Below are 21,544 nucleotides of genomic sequence, written 5' to 3' on the forward strand. Positions count from 1 at the left end.
TATTTCCATTAATTTGTAAAATGTATTATAGATATAAATATATATTTTTTTTGTAATTATAAGTACATCTTTTGATTTTTATCATTAATACTTAAACGACGGAACGCGTAGAAATACATTTTATATGCACTATCTGTTACTGATGTCATGTGTAGTTCTCTTTTTATGTTTAATTTTTGAACGCCATAGGTCAAAGTAGAGTAACATTGTAACGCTCGTTGATTAAATATTAAGTATATTTAAATCATTTTATTCATATAAATACTAAAAAAATATATGTATATAGTATTTTAAAACATTGTATTTCTTAAATATGAATCACTGTTTTTTATACAATTACAATTTAATTGCACTTTGAATAATATAGTTCGCATTTCTTTTTGTAATATATATTGTCATTATTTTTATTATGATTTTTCTATATACATACTCGCAACAATTCAAAACATATTTTTAGTTATGATACTAATGTTGAATTATTTTTGTCATAATCCTTCATATTATTATTTTTTTAAAGATATTTATTAGAAAAATTAATGCATTAATAATAATATATTTATGCACCTGTTCATTTTTTTATTAATATAAGACTAAATTCTACACAATTTTTCTATTCAGTCTGTTCTTCAAGTTACATGAAAAGCAAACTGCACATGCTTACATTCTTGCATTGATTTACGTTGCATTTATGTTGTATTTGTATAAATTAACAAACTATGCAGTATATATTATATGACATATGTTGCAACAATCCAATATCTAAAAGTATTTTGAGCAAAAAGTAGTTATTGCACTAATAATATCATGAAAAAGATTTCCAAAAATAAATTAATTCAATCACAAGCAACAAAATTTCAATAAAAACTTCACATCAAGTAAGTATTTGTTATGGCCTCTCTAATAAATTTGTGTACACAATATTACCTTTAATTTATAATACAATGGCGCTCTTAGGCCCTATGCACAATAGAGAAAATATTAGGAATAAGAATAAATATATTTAATATTTATTCTTATTCCTAATATTTTCTCTATTGTGCGTAGAGCTTTACATGTACTATTTTATAAATAGAATTTGTTATATTATCGAAATCGTTTATATAAAATTGTGGTAGTAAGCTAATCATTATTTTAAAGTTTATAAAAAATAAAAGTGCTCTTAGAATATATATATCCATTATCATATAAATTTACTTTATATAATTTAAAGTATTTTGTTCTTATTTATCGAAAAAGTAATTTAGAAGTAGTATTCCAAGTGCACATAAGAATAGCAATTTGTGCTAGAATTTTTTTTACTCTTTATATGTACAATAAAATATGCTAATATAGTAATAAAAAAAATACTGCAAATGCTTTAGTTGCAATTTCTTGTCTTTCGGAAAATATGAGTACTTATAAGAATATGAATATTGGAAGAATAATTGGCATATGAATATCGCATTGACATTGTCTATGGCAAGCTTTTAGTATCTTCACACAACTCAATTCAATAATATTTAACAATAATAATATCAATATGACGTCCCTCAATTAAAAATTGATAAAAAATTATATTAAGATTTAAACAAATTGTACCATTGCTAAATTACAAATCTCTCTTATCTTAATTACGTTTATAATAATTCTAAGTAAGAAATTTATTTCTTATCTTAATATTTAACAAAGTATATAACATTATATAAAATATCTGCATATTTAAGAAAAATCTAATGTGTATATCCATAAAAAATAGATCGATTTGCCATAATAACATTTTATGATGTTCATATATGATTTGTTATGGCAGTTATACCTTACATTTGCAAAGAGATCTCGTTTTTCTTATGTACCATTAAACTTTTGAGCTTCGTGCGATGTTTGACCATTATCAGAACTCAAATGAACTAATGGGATTTCGTCCTTTTCTTGTCTATCCGGTGCTTCAATACTTTTCTTTATCTCAGGCGGAATCAAACGTTTATTCACAAATAATAACCATACCATGGAAATTAATATCATTATTCCGGTAATAATAAAAGTATGATATGTTCCCCAACGAGTATAAATAAGGCCCACAAAAACTGGTCCCAAAACGCGAGAGCCACAACCCGCACCTGTCATTAAACCCATCCATACACCTTGTGGACGTGGACCGAGAATTTTACTGAATATAGTTTGTATCAAAGTAACACCTAAGGGATAACCTATGGATGTGAAGCCATAACCGATAAAAAATTGAGTAATCGTAATCTGTGGAGTATCCAAACACCATGTTTGAGCGGTTGGGCATCCTAAGATATCTGTACCATTGATGTCTTTCGTAATATTATTATATGCTACAAAAGATTGAAGAAATCACTTTTATCATAACACTATAAATTATATAAGTACTTACTGTGTGATATGCACAAATAAGCATAAATTAAAAAATTATTTATCAGAAAAATATAGCTTATAAATACTCACGTCCAAGATCTGCAATTAGAGGAGGATCCATGCCTGGAATAGGAATACATAATATTCGTCCAATCAACATGAAGAAGAATCCACCCCATAACATCACTTTACGTTCCTGAAATCTTTAAGAAACGATTACAATTATATTATTTGATAGTATTTGATAGAATTGGATATAATCTATTTATAATTACAGATTTTATCGATAATAGTTACCTCTTACAAAGTGGCTCAATCATAACAAATGTAATGCAAGCTATTCCAGCTCCAACGCTCATAATGATTCCCATATAATATAAAGCTTCTTTTTTAGACCAAGCGAATTGATCCATAGTGAGTGAAGTGCCAAGCCTGCACAAAAAACATATCTGTTAATGAAAATTTTTTATTTGAATAATCAAGATTTTAATTTATGACTTCAATTTCATTATTGCAGCATGTACTTTTTAAAATCAAGTTCTTAAGTGCCTTTATAAATAAGAATTTATTATAATTTTCTAAATATCTTCTTTGTCCATTCATGCTTATTTTCTGGATTTTTTTTGATAAATTTTATATCAGAGAATAAATATACTTACGTTTCAAGAAGAACAAAATTAAAGACTAAAACAAAAAATGCGCAAATTAAGGTCCATGCTGCCAAATGATCAGGTTTTATGGACTTCCAAGTTTCTTTTTCTGCAAGTTCAATAATATTTAATATTACACCCAAATAGAATAAAGCTTATGATTAGTCTTTAAATCAAAATTATGATAAAACTTATAAATTAATATCAGTATATTAGCATAATAATAAAAATAATATAGTTTATATTACCTGTAGCTTTACCCTCATTATGCATAGCTTCTTTTATCGCAATTTTGTGTTCTTTGAAGTTCCATGGACACAACAAAATAAAATTGATAATTCCCATTATTACATTAATCCACCCAGCTGCCGTATACATATTTAAAGGTAGGTAGGTCATAAATGTTACACCGTTGTCTCCTAAAGGTGTTACGGCAGCTTGTAATCCAGGACCCACTACAAAACCCAGCACCTGCAAAATATAATATCCTGTTTGGAATTTAAAAAAAATTTGTATAAATTATACAATTATCTTTTTTGTAAAAGCTAATTTTAACAAGATTATATATATTAAATTATTGCAATTACTAAAAGTTACAATATGAAGAAATATAACATTTTTTCGTTTGCACTATATATTTTAATATAAAAATGTAATGGCAAAAATTACTTGTGCAAGAGATATCATAGAAACGGCATGTGTACGTTCTGCAAGTTTGGTTGCCGCAGATATATAAGATCTTGCTACTGCAACGTTAGCTGTAAATAATATATATGTAATTTAAAAACACAGGAGTCTTACAATTAGATACATAAATCTTATACTAATTGTAAGCTAAAAGTTGAACAAACTTTTACTAACCAGAACTAACACCAACAAAAAATCTAGCAGTGATCATGTAAGCTTTCCTATCACCAGGCATCACTTCAAGAATACTATAAGCTGCTGATGCAAGAGTGAATAGTGCTAAGGTCACTAAAAGCGGTAATCTTACTGATCCTCTTTTATTGCCCCACCAACCTATCAAAGGAGAAAATAACATTTGTCCTAGTGGATTAGCTGCAACTACGTAACCCATGAATTCTTTTCCTGCTGTAGGATCCAGCTACAACATAAATATGTATAGTAAGATATCAAGTTTCATTAATTTTGCTTATTCAATTTGCAACACTATACATGACTACTAATATTTAGCTAACATAATTACTAATATTTAGCTTACTGGAATATTATTATATTTAATTTTTATTATTTTAATATTATTTTGTTTGTATATGCTATATACCTTGTCTAAATATGGCCAAACACCAGTAAGTATAATACTGAAGCCAAGTGACATGAGAAACATGGTAAAATAAATTACATAAACACTCCTCCATCGTTCTTTTCTTTCAAGTTCAGTCTCTAAATTATCAGTTGGAAGTTCAGTTTGCCTAAAAAAATTCAATATATCTATGTAAATGTACCTAAATGTTTTAGACAATATACAAATCATTCTTAAAAGCATTATGAACATTTTAATATATATATACATATTTAGATAATTAAATTATTTTAGCTTTATTTTTTAAGCATGTAGTTAATAATATGTATTTTATTAGCAACTACTTTATGTAACAATATTATTTCTAATAATACTTATATGAAATTAATAATAAAAATTTTAATATAACTTACCTTCTAACAAAAAATTTCTTACACCGATCCATTAAAAGTGTCTTATGGGTATTTTGTTCTCCATTTAAAGAATTAGACATTTGTTATAATAGTATAAATCTTAACACTTTTATAAATTATCAGCATACACCACATAGATCATCAACTTAAATATAAACAAAAAAATGTAAATTAGTTTTTAAACTATAATGATCTTTATATTCGCTGACTCTTAAATGACTTTAAAATGATTAACCTATATCTACACTACTATCTATAATCAACTGTCTTATGTAGATAATTTAGATAATTTAATGATGAAATGAGTATTTATGTACATAATAAGTATTGCAAGTCATCATTAAAATACAATGAAAAGAGTGAATTGCCAAGTACATTTTGGAAATAAAATCTATGTAAATATTTAATATAAATTATATATATATATATATATATATTATAAAAATTAAATTAAAAAGTAATGTTTCAATGTTAGAATACCAAAAATTATTATAAAATTATTATAAAATTATTATTATATTATTATAAAATTACAAATATTATTATAAAATTAAGATGTGCACTGTAACACTGCTTTTGCCCAAGTTTTTAATGCATGTATAATTAGTGGGAGATACTTGTGAGACATGTGAGATGTAGCCTTCTTTGATAAGAGATAGTCAATTGAAGGTCATTGGTAGATTATGCTTTTCAAATAGGAACAGATAATAAAATCATTTTAAAGAATAAAAAACAAAAAGCATATACACCCACATATACATATATATATATTCGTATTAATGTATGAAATTGTTTTTAATATTAAAAATTTGTAGTAAATTATATTTCTGAAATATAAATGATAAAATGTATTTAAAAATTATTATTATAAAATATAACTTTGCAGTTAATTTGAAATATTATTTAAACTTTAATTGAAAAAATATTTAATCCTAAAAAAGACCAGTATATTCTCTCTCTCTCTCTCTCTCTCTCTCTACACAGTCTTATTAAAATATCAAATAAACCATTTTTTAAATTTTGTTAAAGCAAGTAATTAATTTTCCGGATATCCCATATGGTTATGTTCCAGACATATAATATTAGATATAGATATATAATATTTCATACAATTTATATATATATATCTATATTTATTTAAGTAAAATAATTGTCATATTTTTATCATAATAATATAACTATTTTACAAAAATTGGAAAACGAGTTAATATATATATTTTTAATTTATAAATATCATAATATATATATTGTATATTATTACAAATGCAATGCTGTAAAAAAAATCATATATATTCGACTTTTATATATATATATATATATATACATATAAAATCAATATACAAGATCATAGATAAAAATACTGTAGTAGAATTACTGCAGCAAATTGACATACTTAATATATGCGTTTAAAAAATTTTTTAAATATAAAATTTTATTTAAAGTAATAAAAAATAAAATAAATAAAGAAATATTTCTGAAATATATATGTATGGAATGTTTGTTCAATATATACATAAATTTCCATCAATTATTCGATTATTTGACCTTCAATTCAATTCAAATTCAATTTGATCTTATACAATTCTGATTCTTGTCTCTACTCACAAAGTTACTTGGCAATCCTTGATCTAACATATTTCACTTAACATATTTCACTTAACATATTTCAAATGTAGGTATTTTAAATCCTTCGTAACTCACTGTATATATGCACCTTTCTCTGTATCACACTGTGAAAGACTCTAGTAATGCAACACTACTTGAACCTAGATTGCTTTGCAGCAATCGCTTCCAGACTCAGTTCTTTCTTTTCTTCCCTTTCTTTCGCGGTTATTATTAGTCATACACAGCTAATAGGTTGTTGAACCAATGACACTGCTTCAATCTTACTAATTGATATGCTGACACGACAAATATTGTAAGCGCAACATTAAACAGCTGATTCTGAGATCTACATAGATCTCGGTCTATACGATTAAATCGATCCGCAGATGCACGCGCATTTCTTTCGTTATATCGAATTCCCATCTTGAAAATAATTTTTTCATGGTTCTGGTAAGATTTGCATTAAATTGCTAGAATTATTTAAGATGCAAAGTTGCACAACTTGATATTATGCTGCGTGCACATAGTCAATTTAGTATCTCTTTAAAATAGTATATATTTTGTATAAAGCTTAAATCATAATTACTACTAAAATCATAATTACTATTAAAAATTAGATTGAATCGGTTGTAAAAATTATTTAATATTTTCTGAAAAATCAGTAAAAAGGTAAAGTAAAATATATTTGTATATAATATCACTGTCATTGATGCGGCATATTGGGGATTCATACTGGGCATCGATCATGTAATTTTTCCCTAGGAGCGGAAACGTGATAGTGAAAATTTCATGTGAATTCGACGAATAGAATTATCGAATTCACAGAGAAGTTTTCATTTTTCGCTCATACATACATCATATCTTATCATTAACTACATCACTTATGCCCATTTCCACCAATGTAGATTAACTTTAATATCGGTTCAACTTATAGCGTTTTCGAATAAACGGGGTTTGAACGATCTAGGGTTGATCAATCACTATTTTACTATAAATGCAAGTCTTTCATTGGTGGAGAGGTTGCAATGACGTCATTAACCAATCTTGGGTCGTTCAAATCCTGTATAATCGAAAACGCTATTATTCTTCATCTTTTTCTAGTTCTAAGAATTAGAAAAAGGTGAAGAGTAAGTTGAACCGAGATTAAAGTTAATCTACGTTGGTGGAATTGGACATTAATTATTTTTAATATTTTTTCTGTTCCCATCGCGCATGCGCAAAAAAGCGGCGACATCTGACAATACCGACTGCTCTCCTCACCCCACCTTCCGAAAGCTTGTAGCAGAATAACATCGTCAGCGGTCAGCCATTATAGGTGAAGGAGATACGAAAGATTTCGACGCAATATAATCGTCAGAGATACACGTTTGATTATCTATTCGAATTGCATACATTATCAAGATGCACACGATATCTGAGTATAGTGTACCGGCGTTTCTTGCCAAGCTTTGGAAACTTGTCGAAGATCCCGAAACTGACGACCTTATTTGCTGGTCACCCGTGAGTATCTTTATTTACCTGTTTTTACGAGGGTCAGCTATCCGGCTATTACACGCTGTCGAATAAATTCCTACGTGTTTTGCGGATCCGACGATGCGATGTCGCGTATTGCACTAAGCGTTTTACACTTTTACTTGTTAGCATCGATACACGTTGAATTTCAAATGCGATGATAAGCACTAATGAAATGTTGACCTCCAATTATGCACATTTTTTCTGCAGTATAGTATTTTACATTGCGTGCATAAATTACATGCAGTTATTGTTAATTCTATCTTGTCAATCATCATTTGATTGCTTCAATAACAATTTCTTTCGCACGAAGTAACATGTTAATTTGTACAACACTTATTCCTGGGATAATTATTAATGCTCTGTAACATATAATTAAATCAAAGATTAATGAAATAAATTAAAGAGAATATTATTGGCTTGTTGAATTGTATGTTTATTGTTGAAAAAAAAACTTGTTATTTCATATTTAATTCGATTGATTTAATCAATTTTTTATATAATTTGATGAAATCGAGCACATGGTATAGATGCGAATCCATGTTGAGTTCTTTGCATGAGATTTTTATTTCATGAGACAAAAATATTAAGATTAATGAAATATTTATATAAAATATTACACGATATTTCGTTCATGATATATACCATATTCATAAGATTGTTTCTATCATCAATAAGTCACCATTGCAACGTGGCACGTGTGAAAAATTTATTTCATCTACAACACATGAGTTGTGTTCAATTATTAAATAAATTTTGATAAAAATGCTTTGGACAAACAATTCAAACAAAATTCAATTTTAAATAATGAACGTTTTCGAATTTATTTTAATTTTTTTGCAAATTTTATTAATTTAATTGTTATGGTCTAAAACACTATTTTGGCACGCAATAAACTTTTATTTAACGAATAACTCGGGCATGTAAAATGGATTGTGCACTGCATCTTGCTGATTTATCATACAAAATAAAATTTTTATATATAATTTTTTGGTTTACTATAAAATATAAGAATATTGTGTTAATATTATACGTATATAGATTTTCAGAATTAAAATATTATTTTTGATTTAACATTTGTGCTTTTTTGTCTCTAAAAGTGAAGTTATTATGCGTAATTATTACTAAATTATTAATTTCAATAGATAAAAAACTGATTTTTTTGCCATTTTATTGTAAAAAAACTGTAATAATGTTAATAAATAATGTATACTTTATTGTAGCTTATTACAGAAATACAAATATATATACTTTAATATGTATAATTTATTTAATATTTTTTTAGAGTGGGAAAAGTTTTTTTATTAGAAATCAAGCGCAATTTGCAAAAGAATTATTGCCACATTATTATAAACACAATAATATGGCTAGTTTTGTGCGGCAATTAAATATGTGTAAGTTTTTACAATTCTTATATGCAATTCTTTTTAAAAACATGGTTAAAGTCTAACAAACAGAATAAAAAATGTTTACTATTCCTTATACTTAAGATGGATTCCACAAAAAAGTATCAGTGGAACTAGGTGGCCTAAAGTGTGATAAAGATGAAATGGAATTTGCACATCTATGTTTTATTAAAGGAGCTCCAGAATTAGTGGAGCGTATTAAAAGAAAAGTGAGTATATTAAGATATATTTTAATAACATATATAATCTTTATTACTTTAGTTGCCATGAAGGGACTTGGTTTACAATTAAAATTTTCCACACTCATTCCTCCATACCTTATATCTAATATCTAATATCTAATCCTTAAATCTTATACAATTCTTATATCATATACAATCCTTTTATCTAATCCTATACATTACTCTATTGTACTATTTCTTTTTCTCCTTTCTCCATCTCGCATCTTGCCTCTTGATCTTCCTCTTTCCTATTCCTATGTCTTCGTTTTCTGTGTCTTCTGTATTCTTTATAATTTTTCTGTACTCTCTAGTAGATCCCTGAGGTGACTTCTCCTATCTTCTTTCTTTAATATATTTTAATAATATTAAAATAATATTTTCATCTCAGAGTGCTGAAAACAAAGTTTGAGATTAATTCTGAAAATTTTTTAAGATAAATATAATGCAGTTTTTTTAGATTTAATAATTTAAAAAATTTAAATATTTGTAATCTTCTCTTTAATAAAAATATTACAATATAGATTTATGTATAGAAAATAATAACAAATTTATTAAAAAGATATATACATATTTTTATAATTTTTATAATGTAATAAAATATTATAATAACCTTTTCAAATAAATAATACTATTTCTTTTGTTTTTAAATTTTTGAAGAGTAAAATTAAAAATTATGAAAAATTTTTACAATAGTTGCACAAAAGAAATGATATAAATTAATATTTTGTTGCTATAAACAATTTATTACAATTTATTACAAATATTTATTTAGATGACGTCTACCAAAATTCAAGATCCGGGACTTTCTTCTTTTAAACCTGAAGTAATGAATAAAGTGCTGGTTGAGGTAAGAAGCATGAGAAGCCGTCAAGAGCATTTTGACAGTAAAATGGTCGCAATGAAACATGAAAACGAGGCATTGTGGAGGGAATTAGCAATGCTAAGACAAAAGAACTTGAAACAACAACAAATTGTCAACAAACTTATTCATTTCCTTGTTACTCTTGTACAACCATCAAGAGGAAATGGTATAGCTGTTAAGAGACGATACCACCCATTAATGATAGATGATTTAAGTCGTCCACATAAACAAACCAAATTGTCAAAGGTAACATTATTATGACATTTCTCATGTTTATTTTTGTTTGTCTTAATTACTATAATATTAAATATTTTATTTTGCAGCCACAAACATCTCCTACAGGACCGGTAATTCATGAACTTGATTCATCAGAACCTGATTTGGAATCACAATACTTTGTTGCTGAGTAAGGAAATAGATTTTAGATGCACTGTTTTTTAACGATAATGTAGAATTTAGAGATCTTTTTATTTTACATATATAAGTAAGATTTATAATATATATAATAAAAATACATTTACATATTACATTTCATAGATATATATTTTAACCGTTTTTGTTATGCATATATATTACATCACATTATTATATATTATATTGTAAAGATATGGGTATTAATATTTATTTTTTATCTTAGGATGCTAGAAAATGAAAATCCGACTGTTCAGAGTCCACAAGAGCATATTGAATTTCCTATAGATGACGACAATATGGAAACTGTTCATTTAATTGAAGATCCTTCGCGTTTAGAAACCAGCACTAAAATGGACAGTCCACATGAGATTGATAGTAACCAAATGGACGGTTCACATGAGATTGATGCAAAGAAGAAACGTGCTAGCAAGGGCAAAAAGAAGTAAGTTGACTTACGAGGAAACCTCGCAAACCCGAAAATTTAGATTTTAATGAAACCACACATGTATGGGAGAGAGGGGGAAGGGGGAGGAAGGGTGGTAAATAGATGAATTTAGAAATTTTTAGTTGCTGCCCAAAAGCGATTCTAAGGGGTAAAACCACCTCTCATACGTAGAGCAGCTTTTGCTTTTCACGATATATCTAAAAAATTATTCAAGATATCAAAAAATGTTTCACCACAATAGATTGTGGTTAAATAGAGCTGTTCTTAACCATAAAACTTTTGTATGAAACATTTTTTGATATCTTGAATAATTTTCGAGATATATCGTGAAAAACAAAAGCTGCTCTATATACGAGGGATGGTTTCACTCCTTAGAATCGTTTTTGGGCAGCAACTAAAAATTTCTAAATTTATCTATTTACTCCCCTCCCCCCCTCCCTGCCCTCCCTTTCCCCTACATGTGTGTAGTTTTATTAAAATCAGAATTTTCGGGTTCGCAAGGTTCTCTTGTTAGTATTTTTTATATTGCTTAATAGAAAAACTGATCTATATAATAATAGGATATATATTCTATTAAAGCAAATGCGGTTAATTTTATTAAGGGATCCTAAGTGGTCTGTTTTACCTATTTTTTTTAAATATACAACTTTTTTTTGGCTGTGTAGAATGAAAAGTCCTTTTCTGTAAGTAAAGTACATATGCTAATACACTACGGATGGTCGATTTGAAAGGATTTTTCAAACCACGCAGCCAAAAAAAACGAATTTTACGAAAAGTAGAAGGTAAAACAGATACGTCTCTGTTTTACCTTCTACTTTTCGTAAAATTCGTTTTTTTTGGCTGCGTGGTTTGAAAAATCCTTTCAAATCGACCATCCGTAGTGTATTAGCATATGTACTTTACTTACAGAAAAGGACTTTTCATTCTACACAGCCAAAAAAAAGTTGTGTATTTGAAAAAAATAGGTAAAACAGACCACTTTAGGATCCCCTTAAGGGAAAGTAGATTTAATGCACACCATTATTTCTATACACTATCCAGCGAGAGTATATGTCTATTTCTGCGCATGGGAGAAGCACAACGGTCAAAGTAAAGAGAGCGTTGGCATTGACGAACTGCACGAGCAGTACAATCATGTGGTGGGGGGGGGGGGGGGGGCTTTTTAAACGTCCTGTGAGGGGAGATCTGCGCGAAACGAACGAGTTTCGTCCGAGCCAGATATATTCTCTCGCTAGACGGAGTATATACATATTTATATATATATATATACCATTATTCACATCATTATTCAACTATTAAGTCGGTTTTTGTTAGGGAAAATCGAAACGTAGGTCTTGGAAATCGACTAATAGGTCTTGAATTATAAACAATTCTACAAATTTTATAATAGATTATTACAACAAAGTTTTAATTTATAATTTGTTTATTAACATATTAAATGTTAAATTTTTGGCTACAAAATGTTGTTTTCGAAGTATTTTGTGTATCAAAATTTAAGAAGAAATATATATTCCATTAATATAATTTAGTTATATATGATAAATTTTATTTTTACACGATAATATTTAATGTTGAAGTGATACTAAATACTGGGATAAGATCTATTTTTGTGTAATAAAATTATATTTTCTATTATTGAGCAGTATTCATCCAAATTAGTAAAAATGTAAATTTAAAAATATGCAAATAATTTATAAAATTAATCAAATTTAATTAGGAATTTAGCTAGGAATAAATTAAACTTAACTCGGAGGAAAAACAAGGTCCCCGTTAAAATTTTCATTCCATCATTGGAAAATGAAGCAAGTGCAACAAGGTGCATTTTTCTTTTATTATTATGTAGTGTTCTAATTCGTGATTCAAAGATACAAGGTGTCCCATGGAAAGTTGCTGAAACTAATTAACTGTCATTTTTAAACGCACATAGGGAGCAAGAAAAATGAAATATCTTTTAACAGAAGACAATTTGCAGTTTTATTTACGTATAAACTAAAAAAAAATATTTTTATCATTAAATAAACGTTTATTTAAAAAATGCTAAATATCACTAATTTTAATGGTATATATTTTTGACGCGTGCAGCGTCAGAATTATAATAAAAATTAAATCGATTTCGAAAATTATAACTGTAACTGTAACTGTAACTTTTGTTGTATAAAGTTTTTTATAGTTTCCAAAAGGACTTAATTTTTTTGTTATAATTTTGACGATGCGCATTTCGAAAATGTAAACCATTAAAATTAGTAAAATTTGGCATTTTTTTTATAAACGTTTATTTAATAATAAAAATATCTCCGATTGTTTTTAATTTATATGCAAATAAAACTGCAAAATATCTTCTGTTAAAAGATATTTTATTTTTCTTGCTCCTTCTGTGCGTTTAAAAATGACAGTTAATTAGTTTCCGTAACTTCCCATGGGACAACCTGTACATTTATCTATAGCTGTTTTGTTATATTAGAAACATTAGATATATATACTGTTGCATGTAGTATCCAACTTGTGTAATTGCATTGTAGCAATATATGTATTATGTACTTGTAATGGTATGTAATGATATGTGTTACATAATGTCATAAAAAGATGTCTATTTTGTTTGATAAAATTACTCAAAGCTATTATTCAGATCATGTTTAATGTGAAAAGATATGAATCAAACTAAGATGTAGGGAGCAAATGAGCCTATGCTGGTTATTGCTTATTGCAAATGTATTTGATTTACAAGATAATATCAATAAATGTTTCAATCTACATCAGACTACTTTCCTCAGCAATAAAAATTGCGTGCGGTTTTTTTCTAATCAAGTTTTCTAATCAAGTACATTATGTATTAATATTTGATTGTAAAATTGAGAACGTTTTATATTGCTCAACACTGAGGAAAGCCTGATATAGGCTGAAACATTTGTTGATATTATCTTGTAAGTTAAATACATTTGCAATAACAACCAGCATAGGCTCATTTGCTCCCTACATTCTTAGTTTGATATATATTATTGAAGCCTTGATTAATAATTTTATTTAAAAGATATAAAGTTTGATAATCTCATAATTATTTTTTTCTCTATAAAAAGCATGTTAATTTTTCAAAATTTTAAAAACTTTTATAACTTTATAATTTCAAAAAACTTTATCTTTGTTTACTTCTTTATATAATGTAACTCTATATTCATACATATTTACTATTCTATGTATAACTGATATAATTTTTCGAAATCTATTATCTTTTGTTGCTTTTTTATAATATAACTCTATACTCTCTTATACATTTTTACTATTCCACATATAACTAATTTATATTATTTATACTATTGCTACTACGATATTTTATTATATTTTACTCCAACAATATTGCTTTTTTTCATTAATTTATGTAATTCAGAAGAAATTAATTAGACTTATTTAGCTATGTATTCATAGAAGTATAATTTTTTCATTTATTGACGAAGAAAAATATTGTTTATATATTAATTAAAAGATAGATCGGTACGCTATTTTTTACTGCTTTAAAAAACATCTAATTTCTGCATAATTTTAATTTATACGGTTTTTTAATTCTCTAACACATTTCATAAAATTGATATACTTGAATGGTGGGAAGAATTGTACAAAATCTGTTATGTCATAAGGACATAATAAATAGATAAATATAATACATAGAGCATTTAGAAAATATATTTAAATAATTTAGAGAGGTTTTTCGTGGGATGGATTCTTTGTTATAATTTTTTCTGCCATTAATCAGGAACCTTTTCAAATGTAACATGTAAATTGACTCGACACATATTGCGTTAGGTAGCCCCTTGAGTCTTTAAACTTCAAGTCCAAGGTTAAACAAGGTCATATAGCGGAGATATCATTTTTTCACATTTTAGTATCAATATATATGAAATATTGGCAAATTTATGACAAAGTAAAAAGCGTAATTAGGAAACGATCTCTATAGAATTTATAATATTTTAGTGTTTGCATTGTTCCTTTATCTTTGAAAATGGTTTTTCTCAAATTAAGCATTTTCATAGCTGTTCATGGTAAAAAATTGAAAAAATCATAATTCTATTATATGGTCTTATTTGAATGTTGCAATTTGCGTGTTACACTTGAAAAGTTTCCTTTGTAAGTGTGTCTATTTTGTGCCAGAAGATTATGAATAAACTGTTGAAGATTAAGCATAGTTATTATTTTTTATATAGCTATGATATTCTATGCTAATTGCTACATATAATAGATTGACAACAATTGCATGAAATTGCTTATCTCTCATATTATTTAGAATATACGAGAAAAAATCAAAAAGTAAACAGACATTCTCAATTTGGAAATCGAAAAAGTTCCTTTACTTTTTGATTTTCTCTAGTATTATGTGGTTAATTCTTCTTATACGTCTTTATTATTATTCTTAATTATTGGAACAATAATAAATGATTGAAATAATTAAAAATAGAAATATAGAAGCAATGTCAAAATGAAAATACGTATTAGCTTGCTTCGTTTGTAGGAAAGAGTTGCATTTGGTGGAAATGCCTGAAGATGAAAGAACACCTATGCGGATAGCTTTACAGAAAAACAAAAAGTCTTCTGGAATTCCAAGATCAATACCTATAGCGACTATGCCTAGTTCAAAGCTCGCAGCAATGGCAGCGAACATGAAAAAAGAGAATGATGATATAGAAGAAAATTCAGTTGATATAGAAGATGATACTGAAACTTTAGATAATGATCCGTCTATTGTAAAACTAGAAGACATATTAATTGTTCCGGAATTTATGAACAACGACGTTCAAAATGAGTCTGAAAATAAAGGTGACGTCGAATGTAATAGAGGATACAGGAATAGGGGGCATAATAAAATTGATAATGGTGAAAGCATTTTGATAGCTAACGATAACGTGCAATGTAATGCATTAAAACTTTCACGAGATGAAAAGGACAATCAAAATAGGGCAAGCACGAGCTCATCAAAAGATTTATCTTTGAGCTGTGTTAATTCTGATGCTAATTACAGGTTAGAACCAACGTAAGTTCAGCACAGACCATGGTAATGGCAATAATAACACAGAACATGAGTAAGAGTAAGAACTATTAATTAAATGTAATAGGTTTCCACTTAAGTGGAAACTTATTACATTTAATTAATAGTAGTACATTTAATTACAATAATAGTACAATAATAGTACATTTAATTAATAGTTAATTAATAGTAAAATATCTAAAAACAATTTTTATTTATTAACGATGGTAGTGTAAATTAATCCCTCATTTTTCAACATTAATAAATAAATAAATTTATAAAAAATGCAAACATTGAAGCTTTGCTCAATTATAATCAAATCTGCAAGATTCTGTAATAAAACACAAAAGAAATGTAATATTATTCTTATATTTATTTGATTAATTAATATCGCAAGTGTTATTAAATGTTATAGTATATATGACGAAAATTGGTTTCTTTTAAAAATTAATCTAAAACTTAAAAAATTGAGATAAAAATTATATCAAAAATATAGATCAATCATACAAAATAAGTGAACATGTATCATTTTATATTGTATATCAAATTTTATATTTTTGATGCAGTTTTTATCTCAGTTTTTAAAGTTTTAGATTATTTTTTAAAGGAAACCAATTTTTGTTATATATATTATAACATTTAATGACTCTTGCAATATTAATTAATCAAACAAAGAATCAAATAAAGAATATTACATTCTTTTTTTTATTACAGAATCTATGTTGCAGATTTGATTATAATTGAGCAAAACTTCAATTTTGCATTTTGCATTTTTTATAAATTTATTTATTTATTAATGTTGAAAAATAAAGGATTAATTTGTACTACCGTGGTTAACGAATAAAAAATAATTAAAAAATTGTTTTTAGATATTTTATTATTAATTAAATGTAATGTTTGTAATTATTTACTTGATTGGTGGTATGTTATATTTATATGTTGGAATATTAAGGGTAAGAAGTTGGCACTGTAATTTGTATTTGTAAAATTCATATTTGTAAGGTAAAAGAGTTTGTATAGTTTTCATGAAAATTATTGTAAATGCAAGTTAAAACAAATTATGAAGTTAAAGCAAATTATTAAGTAAATACAAGTGATTACTTTTCAGACTACTTAACAGAAACTGTGCTGTGTTTTTTATATTTAATGTCTTTAACTACGTAATATTTAAAGTTCTTACTATTGTGTATTTCTGTGATATAGAGAAGAATTCGATAATCATTTGGATACAATGCAAACTAATCTGGATAATGCGCGTGAATACTTACGCAATGAATTCTTGCGTGGTGATGGCTACAGCATTGATGCTAACACTCTTCTTGGGGTAAATATAATAAAGCTTAAAAGCTTTTCAAAATCAATTAAAAATCTTTGTAGTAATAAACTTAATAAAAAAACTTTTTATAAAAAAAATATATTTATCACGAAACATTATTGATATTTTTTTTACAGCTGTTTGACAAAGATGATTCAATGACACTTGATTTGCCAGTCAATCAAGAATTGAATCTAAACAGTGAGAAAGAGAACGATAATACTTCTATAAGTAAGTTTTTGTAATTACTATCTTTTAGAACATGAAAAGATCTTTGTGTGTCCGCGCGTGTGTGTGCGTGCGCGTATGTGTGTTTGTACATTATATTATTTTTAGAAAATCATAATGTTAAATATTTTTTTAATTTCAGTTCCGGATGCATCTAACAATGTATCTGTTGGTGGAGAACTTATAACATATAATCCTCCGCCTAATCTAATGGATTTTGATGATATTTTATTGGGTAATGAATCATCTTCGTCGCCTATCCCATCAGATTTACCTACAAATAATCTATATACTTCATATACAGGTCCTTTACAGGACTTGGATGAGAATTCATTTTTTGACGCTTTAGTACCAAATGATATGAATACACCTGATGTAATATAAACATTATTTCCGGTAAGTTTATTTCCTATTTCTAGAAGATTTTTAAAATTTTCTCCTTTCATTGTTCAAAAATTAACGGCACAAATTCAGTGCATATTAAATTCACTAAACTTTCTATGATAATCAACACTATCCAATCGAGATTATTGTTATCAAATTCTGAAAATTAGATTTTAAAGAGGTACATTTTTCTTTTTTACATAAAAAGATATTCTCTCAGGATAGATTTTTTTACAGGTTGATCACTGTTGCATCCAATCGTTTGGTTTCAGTATGTTTTATTCTGAATGGGTCAACAAACCAATATCTTTAATCAGCAAACAAAACTACGAAAATAATTAACAGAAGTGAAAAACTCATTATATTTAACAATCACAAAAATCGTGTTTGATGGTATAGTGACAAATCTCTATAGGCATTTATAAATCCATTGGATTTGTTGCCACACAATAAGATCTAATTAAAAGAAATAATTTTTGTTGAAAAGCTATGCTATGTTTCTTGTAATATATATAAATTATATATATATATAACTACATAAGAAGTAGTGCAACTGTAAATTATAAATGTACCGGTAGAAATTCTATTTTGCCATAACAAATAGTAAATGCATATATGTAGCGCTCGATTATATTTTGATTATACTATGTACTGCAGTTTTTTCCAAATTTTTATACTAATTTTCCAATACATCGTAACAATTGATTTGATTATACACACTGTGAATGTACAAATTTATAATAATTATTTTATTCGAGTATATCATTTTTATATAAACTTATTTTTTTTAAATAGAGTCTCAATATCTATATAGTAAATTTATATAGATAGTATATCTATATTGTATTATTATCATATTATATATTATGCCATTTTGGTCACACTATTAAAAATTGAATAACAAATTATACGCTTTGAAAGATTTTATAAATTTACAGGACAATTTCACAAAATTTTAATTTATATTGTATAATGTGTATTTGTTTTTTTGTAATGTATAGTATAACTTATTTAAGCTTGTTTTTTTAGCTTTTTGATGGAAATCATACCTGGATTCTTAATTACCTAGAAAGCTGCTGTAATATGGAGAATAGGATAAAGCGCGCTATTGCAAACCATGCAGTATTTACTATCAGATTCAACATAAGGATAGTATCTACAACAAACACTATTGACATTACTTAGCTTACAAAACATAATGCATTTGATAAAACAAACAAATGTAAAATAAAGCAATTTAACAAAAGTAAAATGAAGCAATTTGACAAAAATTTTATCTAGTGCTTTACGTTATATGCAAAAATGTTATGTTACATTTTCTATACAAAACTTACGAAATTTTCGAAAAAATGATAATGCATACAAACAATAATGCGTAATTATAATGCGTACAAACAAGTACGAACAAAACTTTTATTAAAAGTTTATATTTATAAAAACTTACAAGATCCATTATAACTGTAATACCATTATTATAAATTTTTAATTCTTACAGAATTAAATTTAAAAAAAAATTCTTAAAAATTAATTCTTAAAAAAAATTAGATGATAACGATACTATAGTTATAGTGGGTCGCGCAAATTTACAGATATAAAGTTGTATCAAAACTTTTGTTCGTACTTATATGTTTATACGCATTATAACTAATCATTTTTTCGAAAATTGTCATAAATTTTGTAAAGAAAACGCAGTATAACTTTTCATATAACATATAAAGCACTAGATAAATCTTTTGTTAAATTGCTTTATTTTACTTTTGTTTGTTTCATTATATGCATTATGCTTTGTAAATTGCTTAATAAAAACATAATAAAAAGCTAGACAGATTGATAAACTTACGAGTGCACGTAAAAAAGCTGTCTTAAACATATTTTTTTTATTCTTAAATAAATGTTAATTATCTCACTACGGTACAAGGCAAAATATAAAAAGTGATAGTGCGAGTTAAGATTTCAGTGTTTTACATGCAAATGTTTTCATACATTGCTAGTTAAACATTCATGGTCAAATCTTCGATCCACACATGTTTAAAGATCAGAGTGACTTTATTCTTTTACTGTGTAATAATTTCTGCATAAGTATGTATATGTAAGTGTACGCGCGCGTGCGCGTGTACACACATAAAACAAACAAACATGCACTAGCAATCAATAGGAAGACAACATTTTCTTTAACAAGGAATATTGTAACAAATTCGTTTATCATTAAACATTTAATCTGGCTCCATAAAAAAAACTAACATAGTTAATTAAAACACTGATATCTTATTCTTGAACCTCTACTAATAAGTTAGTAAGTTGCGTTCTTTTGTATGTGTAAGAATACGTCAATTCGCTTAATGCAAATGCACCGATTTGCTTGGTCCTTTATCATTATGCAGTGCATTTGCAATGGGTGAATCAAAGCTCGAATGTATAGTAGAAAATGATAACTCTAGACTACTGTATTTTTATCATGTTAACGCTCCATTTTAAGTTAGAGATAAGTGTAGTTAGGTTTTTCTAAGCACTCCAAAAGCAAATGTTTGGCATATTATTTTGAAATGATCTAAAATCTCCCTTATATATAATTTCGTATATAACCCAGTCAGCTCAATTTTTCATTTATAAACTAATTAAATTTTATTTCATATTTAAATTTCAAACTTGAAACACATTTGAAGAGTGTATAAAAAATTTCGAAGATTTATTAACGTGCGATGAATATTTATTAATTACATTAAAATAGTCATTGTGCTGGCAATTTGTGGATTTTTGTATTATATAAAATAGCAGAGACCTACTAATTGTTTATATTAACATTAGATTTGTATTTAATAAGAGATATTAATGGTCGAGTGTTTTCACTTGAACAGATAATGTTTAATATGTCACAGTTTATTATGCAGTATATTATACTGTTTAAGAGATATCAAATACTGATACCTTCAAGGGTTGATACAAAATGTAAATGACGAAATCGAAATTAACAAAACAAGTATTTGCAGTGATAAATTGTTTCATTAATTGTATTTGATGTGTGTACAATGAAGGATAATTGTTTTCTTTAGAAATAACAAGGGGCCAGCAAGAGATAACTAGCTTAGCTTAAGTTCATAGTTTGACTTTTCAATATTAACTGTGATTATCAATTGGCATTATATATTTGGTTAAATAATATGAAAACATATGCACACTCAAACTACTTAAGTAATTAATATTGCTATAACACAGGAATCTTATCCGCAGATCTACAATATCTAACATAAGATCTCTATAATACACAATTTATATCATTTTTTTATTTGCATCAATAACAGTCTTCTATTGTTAAGTCTGTGGTAAGCATAGTGGAAATTAGCAAAATTAAAATTTTCATTACTGTCAATAATTATGTTAAATGTTTGTTTTAATAAAGCGTTTTATAACACCCACATATTCATTACGTATGTTTTAATATTTTCCTCTTGGTTAATG

The 21,544-nt window shown here is 26.6% G+C and overlaps 2 protein-coding genes across 10 annotated transcripts; one reads left to right on the forward strand and one right to left on the reverse strand.

The window, feature by feature from the left end:
* Positions 1-552: 552 nt before the first annotated feature.
* Positions 553-6,660, reverse strand: Cln7 (CLN7/MFS domain-containing 8). 3 transcript variants are annotated; one of them, XM_012370206.2, is made up of 10 exons: positions 6,400-6,660; positions 4,686-4,830; positions 4,294-4,441; positions 3,870-4,113; positions 3,678-3,766; positions 3,257-3,479; positions 3,018-3,117; positions 2,656-2,790; positions 2,449-2,561; positions 553-2,318 (listed from the first exon to the last, which is right to left on the reverse strand). In XM_012370206.2, exons 2-10 carry the CDS (start codon positions 4,763-4,765, stop codon positions 1,825-1,827), a joined length of 1,626 nt encoding a protein of 541 aa, XP_012225629.2. In that variant the 5' UTR covers positions 4,766-4,830; positions 6,400-6,660; the 3' UTR covers positions 553-1,824. The 3 variants fall into 3 exon arrangements, with proteins under 3 accessions (XP_012225629.2, XP_012225628.2, XP_067211088.1); XM_012370205.2 differs by having other exon boundaries at positions 6,387-6,660; XM_067354987.1 differs by lacking the exon at positions 6,400-6,660 and adding an exon at positions 5,220-5,350.
* Positions 6,661-7,274: 614 nt separating this feature from the next.
* On the forward strand, positions 7,275-21,505 carry LOC105674088 (heat shock factor protein-like). 7 transcript variants are annotated; one of them, XM_067354984.1, is made up of 13 exons: positions 7,275-7,790; positions 9,088-9,196; positions 9,293-9,417; positions 10,202-10,537; positions 10,615-10,697; positions 10,929-11,147; positions 12,868-12,966; positions 15,649-16,167; positions 17,365-17,485; positions 17,614-17,707; positions 17,847-17,939; positions 18,009-18,100; positions 19,118-21,505. In XM_067354984.1, the coding sequence occupies exons 1-12, from the start codon at positions 7,692-7,694 to the stop codon at positions 18,086-18,088; spliced, it is 1,977 nt and encodes a 658-aa protein (XP_067211085.1). In that variant the 5' UTR covers positions 7,275-7,691; the 3' UTR covers positions 18,089-18,100; positions 19,118-21,505. The 7 variants fall into 7 exon arrangements, 6 of the variants coding, with proteins under 6 accessions (XP_067211085.1, XP_067211084.1, XP_067211083.1 ...); XM_067354983.1 differs by having other exon boundaries at positions 7,276-7,790; positions 18,326-21,505; XR_010890201.1 differs by adding an exon at positions 18,326-18,481 and having other exon boundaries at positions 7,278-7,790; positions 17,847-18,100.
* Positions 21,506-21,544: the final 39 nt, after the last annotated feature.

Source organism: Linepithema humile, chromosome 5 (assembly GCF_040581485.1).
Source record: "Linepithema humile isolate Giens D197 chromosome 5, Lhum_UNIL_v1.0, whole genome shotgun sequence".
Classification (NCBI taxonomy): Eukaryota; Metazoa; Arthropoda; class Insecta; order Hymenoptera; family Formicidae; genus Linepithema; species Linepithema humile.

Bases quoted from the DNA above. Each gene is read 5' to 3' on its own strand.
- LOC105674088 (XM_012370201.2), top strand. From the start codon at position 7,692: ATGCACACGATATCTGAGTATAGTGTACCGGCGTTTCTTGCCAAGCTT. The intron at 9,197-9,292 runs GTAAGTTTTTAC...CTTATACTTAAG, and splicing joins TGTGCGGCAATTAAATATGT to ATGGATTCCACAAAAAAGTA. The intron at 17,708-17,846 runs GTAAGTTTTTGT...TTTTAATTTCAG, and splicing joins GAACGATAATACTTCTATAA to TTCCGGATGCATCTAACAAT.
- Cln7 (XM_012370206.2), bottom strand. From the start codon at position 4,765: ATGTCTAATTCTTTAAATGGAGAACAAAATACCCATAAGACACTTTTA. The intron at 4,114-4,293 runs GTATATAGCATA...TTTATGTTGTAG, and splicing joins TTTGGCCATATTTAGACAAG to CTGGATCCTACAGCAGGAAA. The intron at 2,319-2,448 runs GTGAGTATTTAT...AATCTTTTGTAG, and splicing joins TCTAATTGCAGATCTTGGAC to CATATAATAATATTACGAAA.